The sequence below is a fragment of the Priapulus caudatus genome, unplaced genomic scaffold, assembly GCF_000485595.1.
Source record: "Priapulus caudatus unplaced genomic scaffold, Priapulus_caudatus-5.0.1 Scaffold421, whole genome shotgun sequence".
Lineage (NCBI taxonomy): Eukaryota > Metazoa > Priapulida > Priapulimorpha > Priapulimorphida > Priapulidae > Priapulus > Priapulus caudatus.
The window spans coordinates 393,778-400,390 of record NW_014577482.1 but is presented as its reverse complement, the minus strand read 5'-3'; the positions used below and the strand labels follow the sequence as shown (position 1 = coordinate 400,390).

Sequence of the window (6,613 nt, the reverse complement as noted above, 5' to 3'; positions counted from 1 at the left end):
CCACGAGAGTGCCATGGTTTGCGTCAACTTTGAGTCGGACAGTGTGCGGTGGCCTCCCGATCGATCGGGATCGGGTCGGATAGTGTGCGGGGTGTTAGTGCTGTGCACAGTGCAAAATCGGATAGTGTGCGGCTAGCATAAGTTGTATTGTTATTTACATAATTTTAAGAACCCATACGCATTGATCAAGAGTCATACAATTACCAAGGACAATGTAAATAAGTGTGCTAGTCATGCTTTTTGTGTATAATATATCCTTGGTAATTATCCAATTTTATGAATTCAGAATTTTATTATAAAAGTATGCTATGTATTGTATATGATGGATAATTGCCTAAATAAATAAAAAAAATAAAATAAAAAATACTAGAGTGGAATGAAGATCGGTTATGCATTTGCTTTTCGACAGTACAAATAACACTGCCGTGTGCTATTGATGTTTATTTTGAATAGTGAGTGTACAGTCTAGAGTTGTGGCCAGGGATTCGCCATGCCCGTTCCGATGGTGATTGAGAGACCCAAAATGACGAGGGCAATGTATGACTCACTCAAGGTGCACATCATGGGACAGCGGCAAAAGAAAAAGCAAGGTAATCTTACAGAGTGTCTCGACGTGTATTACGTACGATTGACCTATCGCGATGCCGCCGTAAACGAATGTGTACAGTAGTATAGGAATGCCTATATTAATTATTATCCATTGCAGGATCAGCAAATGCGTTAATATACGTAATAATATCAAATTTATCCCTATGCAGCAATATTTTTTAATAATTACATCAAGTGAAGGTGATATCACTCTTCCGGAACAGCAAGAGAAACAAAGTTTTCTTATTTTTCTTTACACAGAGCAAGAAGCAGATGCTGCTGTGCAGAGACTGAAGAAGGAAAGAGAGGCAAAGGCTAAGCAGGAAAAGATGACGATTGAACAAACCAAGGAACAGGTACTGTAGCATTAAAAAATCTTGGCATGCTACGTCGTTCTCGTTCAAATGCACACTATGCTCGCTATATGCCTCTTTAAATAGTCTTCTTAAGTTATTGGACGTCCTAACACCTGATCATTGATTAAATCTTTATCGTGTCTTTTACGTGAGTTCAGACGTAGAAAGCTGTTCATCTGCTGTGTCATCTAATATCAGCCAGTGTCAATAAATAAATTAACTATATCTAATTAACTATAACTAATTAACTACAATTAATTTCAGCTGGGAGAGATGGACAATAAGCTAGAGACGTTAAAACAGGAGAAACACGAACTGTTTCTCCAGCTGAAGAAAGTACTGCATGAGGAGGGGAACAGGAGGAAAGCACTGGCCCCTGAAAAGAGGTATCTGCAAACGAAGGGGAAGGAGAAGGTCACTTGCTGTGTGATTAATGCCAAGCAGCACTTTGATGTGCTCTCGAGATATAATAATCATTTCTGATGAATAAAACTGCATTTTTAACACGTCTGCGGTATTAACAATTACCATTATATTTTTAACACGTCTGCGGTATTAACAATTACCATTATATTTTTAACACGTCTGCGGTATTAACAATTACCATTATATTTGCCAGTGACATGGTTCCTGCTCCATACCAAGTTCCTGGCCACATGGGGGCACCACCTCACATATATTTGCAGGGTAAGCTGTTATTATGGCATTTGCTACCCTAGAATAATACGAATCAGTACAAGTAGAATAGAACTCTAGAATAACAGAATAGATAGTATATAATGTACTTTAGGATAGATAGAACAAAAAGTGTTCCCGACTCAAGGAAGCAACATCATGCCCACCTTGGTCGGCGAAAAAGAAAAAAAAAGGATAGATAGAATAGCAGAATAAAATAGTATAGTAGTACCCTAGGATAAGTAGAGTAGTAGAATAGCTGTAGAATTGTAGAATAGAATAGCAGGATTACATTCCCTGCCCCTTGCTTCTGTGCAAAGAAATTTGAAAGACAAGCAGAAGTAAAAGTTTGTGTTTGCTTCATGTGTTGACAGGTGGCGGTCACTCTGCAGTAGCAATGCAGCAGCGAGCAAGTTTGTACAAGGCAGCGACACAGCAGCAAATGATGTCTGTACGTTGCCCATGTCTTCATTCCGTTACTCGTTGGGGTTGAATTTAAGGGTGGCTTCCACAGCTGTTTAAGAAGTATTTGCAGTTTGCGTCGCAAGAGCTGGCGTTTTGAAACCATGTTACTTTCAAGCCACTTACATGCTACCTTTTAGTTCAGTAATCGTTAGAGAGCATGTAAGAAAAGTTTTGAGATCACAATCTTATATCGTTGATAACAACACTCCTCTCACTGCCACTTGCCGAGATTACATCACATTGAGTTTCATTTCCAAACATCTCAGACCTGCAGTTTGTACTTTTCATTAGTCTTAATCTAATTTCTAAGCAAATTAATTATTGTGCCACGCGTAATGTCGAGTATTGTAGCCGGTGGCTACGATCTGTCATGGTTGCCACTTACCACACCCTCCAGAGCCATAGAGTTAAAAAAAAGTCTGTGGCACCATAATGAGATCCACCACCTCACAGCGATGGCAAATAGTGTGAGTGTGTCGAACCTGGACTGCTCGCTACCCCTAACTAATCACGCGCTTGTGTTATGAGAGGTTTACGTCTGTACTCGGCTAACGTTTTGGTCGTCGATTATTGCAGGCGGCGATTAAGCGTCCTCGTAGCACCTCCCCGACGCCCGTCTCGCTCTACCAGACGGCGGTGTACAGCACGGCGGACACCAGCAAGCCCTACCAGTCGACAGCGACGAGTTATCCCAGCACGACAAAGTCCACCTACTCGTCGTCTCCGCAGAGTGAGTGAGAGTTGTTCTCAGCAAGGGCAGACGCATGTACTCATCGACACGATCATGATCTGCTAGTGATCTTGTTTTTATGAGGGAGGGTGCAAGGGCAGTTGGATCTACATACAATCAGAAGTAGATAATAGGGAATCCCCTATTATCCGATAATAAGGAATTCCCTATTATCCGATAATAGGGTATCCGACAATAGGGAATTTCCTATTATCCGATAATAGGGTATCTGATAATAGAGAATTCCCTATTCCTGTATTCTCTACTTCTGATACAATTGAGAGGAAACTCTGGATATCGCTGAAAGTGTAGCATGGGTTTATTTTCTCGAGGTGGTGCAAGGGAATTGAAGCTACATACAATCGAGAGGGAACTCTGGATATTGCTGGAAGCGTAATAGTGATTTACTTTCTTGAGGGAGTGCGAATGAGAGATCTGGAAACATCTTACTAAATTGCTATCTGTCTGTTGGCAACAATCAAACGAGGCGAATTAACCGTCGTTATAAGCGACATTGTGTGATTGGTTTCCCATGTTGCATGTGTAGTGTAACTGTTAGTTACGTCGCAGACGCCTTCACGTAACTCTTGTGGTGAATCGCATTTCGTTACGCCAGACTGCCAGAGTCGTCATGTCTAAGCGGTAACATCCCAGTTGGCCTACTCCCATCTCGACTACACCCATTTTACCTACGTCCCATTTCGTCTACTCTCAGAATCGACAATATTCCCATTTCGCCTACTCCCATTGTACTACAGTGTACATTGTACAAGTTGTGTTCTCATTATTTGTACCTATGTTTTCTTCTGGTTCCTGTAGTCTATGTATGCCAATCAAAACCATATTTTATTATTTATAAATGATTATTTAGTGAACAAACCGATCGTAGACGAAATGGGAATGGGGTAGATTTTGAGCGTAGACAAATTGGGAGTAGGCCAACGGGGAATTTTGCTGTACGTGAAATGGGAGTTTTGCCGTAGGCGAAATGGGAGTAGGCCAACCTGGAATAAACCGTCTTAAACGGCCGTCGTTGTTTGACAGAGATGAGAGAGATGGAGGTGCGCTACTCATCTGCCCAGGGAAGCTCGCAGGTCTACCCGTCGCCTGCGCAAAGCCAGTATCCTCCGCACCCCAAGTACGCCGCGGCCCAGGCGGCGTCCTTCGGTCCTTACACTGGTCACTACGGTCAGCAGAGCAAGTTGTCTGAGCACGTGGCTCCCTCTGCATACGGGGTATCCCACATGCAGCAGCCAGGTGAGTAGAATAGATAAACTGAGAAAGGGGGTGATAGGAGTCAAACTCCACGACAGATGGCGCTCTCGCTCATGGGCTCAATCTACCACTGCCACAAGTAGATTTCGGTTACAATTTGTAACGCTTTTTTACTACACGTTTTACAGCAGGCACGTTACTCGTATCCTATGTAATAAGATTTGGACTAATAAAAGTTGCAAAGATATTAAAAATCCGACCGTTATTTCATGACAAATTTGATAAAATAGTGATACGAAATAGTACGCGGAGTGTGTGCCCATTTACCTCTTTCAAATCATACGCTGTTTACGAATCTCCATTCGCTGGATTTCCCCCGAGCTCTGCCCACTTTAAAAATAGTGCTAGCATTGTGGCAGTGGTATCCTGAGTGAGCGAAGGGGCACTGCATGCAGTTTGGATAGGAGTATGGCTGTCGCGCTGTGGTATCCGCAGTAGTTATGTTTATTCGTGCGGGTTGATTGAAGGCGCATTTAGCGTCAAAAGCATGCATTACGCTAAGATTTCAGAAGGAAGGGAGTGCTATCGAGGGAGGATTTCAGGTGAATCATTCCCACTTCCTTAGTCTGTCTCTCTAGAAGTGGCTTGGTTCTAATCCATATGCAAGGCAGTCTGCCGGTGTTATTTTGCGTGTGTGGCAGCAGGTTTCATCGATCTCTCGCATTCTCGCAGGTTACGCTGGTCCGATCGCTGATCCGCATAAGATGACTGATCAGGAGAAGTATTTCAGCATGCAGCAGGTACCGACCCCACCTTTATTCACCTCTTACCTTACGCGTTACCTCGATTAGACCTTCGCTTCACTCCCATCTCTTAAGGTTTATCATATTTGAATCACTCTCTAGTAATTGCGTGGCATTTATGGTAGCGGTGCAAGACATGCATATGCCAATGTGAAAAGCAGTGAGAGGGTGTGCGAGGTAAGGAAGCGAGGGGAGGGCAAGATGGTAAGTGCCCCCATCTTGAAATCATGTTCTTGTGTTTTGTCTAGCACTCTGTGAGGGCAACTCAGCCGTCGATGATGCCACACCAGACCATGCACCACATGCAGCAGGCCGGAAAGGTAAACTTTGCTATGAATCGCATCATTGCAACTTCCCCTTGTGTCGTCGGATCCACACAAGTATGTAAGAGGAATTCAAGATTGTTGGTGCCTTCTCACACAACTTATGCCAATGTTTCGAATGATGAGAAATTACATATAATAAATAATTAATAATCAATTTAACTGCATGTGAATCTTTTAGCTTAAAAAAATTTAAGAATCGGTAACATGCTGGTATCGTTAAAAATAGCCGCGTCTAGGTGGTCGTTGCATTCTAAACAGTGACAGCTGAGACATCTGTGGGATGAGAAATGGCAAAACACAAAATGCTGTTTGTAACTTGCATTTAAAAAGGCAGCAGTAACACTGTTAGACATCGGTAAATATTTAAACGTGCTGGCGTCCGTCTTTCGCAGACTGGCAGCATCGTTCACGGATACCCGATGGCGCGCCCGCAGGTCGCGACGACAGTCTACCAAGCATCCTCTTCTAGTCTGCCGACCGGACAGCACGTAAGCTATTCCCCGAATCCGATGCGTAACGTGACGGAGCGCGCGCGAGTTAAAATCATTTACGCAAAATAAAAACCAGTTAAATTTGAGCGTGCTTTGCATGATGTTTCTTTTGATATTTTTCAGCCGTCGGTTTACACGAGCCAGCAGGGGGTGCCACGATCTGCGTACGCCTCCCAACCAGGTGGCCGATTCTACTGAGGATCCTGTGCAGACGTCCGCAGAGCGGTCGATGAACGTAGAATTCGTTGTCAGAATGCATGTATATATCAACATTACACACATTACGTTATTATACAGATGTTGTACGTGAACCTCAAATATTCGAAGCGTGCTTGCGTGTATATTGCTGTTATATGATAGACTCTCGGTACTGGATTATTGTGTTCGTTGGCAGGTGTTCAATGAAAAATATGTTCTCTTTGAATAGTCTTGCAGTTGTGTAAGTGTCTCGGCGTGGCCGGTGCGTCTACTAACCCAGCTGCTGGACTTTTACGGCCGTGTAAATATTCTGTATAGTGCGATAAATTCTCTTGCATTTTTTGTTATAAGAAACGTCTGGCTACTGGATGTCGTGTTATACGTGTACCGAAAAGGCGTATGTATGAATGTGTGTAGCAATGAGACTGAAAGTATTGGTCTTTTGCCTCATTAAACCCTTCAGGTGTTGTCATTCCACATTCAGTCTCCTATTCAACATTACCCCGTAAATGCTAATCACCTTGTAGAAACAGTTGTAAGTGTACCAGGGTAAAAATAATGTAAGCAAATGAAAAATGGCTCATTTATAAAACGCGGGTAATTTTTTTCATGGTATTCGTGTAAACTGCTGCTGCCATTGATTAGGTGATATTAGGATCAAGTGAATTAAAAGATTTACCCATCAGTAAAATGTACACAAGGTTACTTTTTGTCATCTCAACTGCTGATTATAGCTCTTTCTAAAGTTATATTATTATTATTATTG

The 6,613-nt window shown here is 42.7% G+C and overlaps 1 protein-coding gene across 2 annotated transcripts in view; it reads left to right on the top strand.

Annotated features, from left to right (window-relative positions):
• The window catches only part of LOC106810224 (G protein pathway suppressor 2-like), a 21,735-nt gene extending 15,195 nt beyond the window's left edge, over positions 1–6,540 (top strand). For both annotated transcript variants that reach the window (XM_014813507.1, XM_014813508.1), the window contains exons 2-12: positions 454–590; positions 850–944; positions 1,209–1,330; positions 1,564–1,631; positions 1,994–2,070; positions 2,661–2,814; positions 3,859–4,071; positions 4,762–4,829; positions 5,081–5,152; positions 5,551–5,646; positions 5,773–6,540. In XM_014813507.1, the coding sequence (XP_014668993.1) occupies positions 491–590; positions 850–944; positions 1,209–1,330; positions 1,564–1,631; positions 1,994–2,070; positions 2,661–2,814; positions 3,859–4,071; positions 4,762–4,829; positions 5,081–5,152; positions 5,551–5,646; positions 5,773–5,847 (1,140 nt within the window). In that variant the 5' untranslated portion in view covers positions 454–490 and the 3' untranslated portion in view covers positions 5,848–6,540. The remainder of the gene's footprint in view (positions 1–453; positions 591–849; positions 945–1,208; positions 1,331–1,563; positions 1,632–1,993; positions 2,071–2,660; positions 2,815–3,858; positions 4,072–4,761; positions 4,830–5,080; positions 5,153–5,550; positions 5,647–5,772) is intronic.
• Positions 6,541–6,613: the final 73 nt, after the last annotated feature.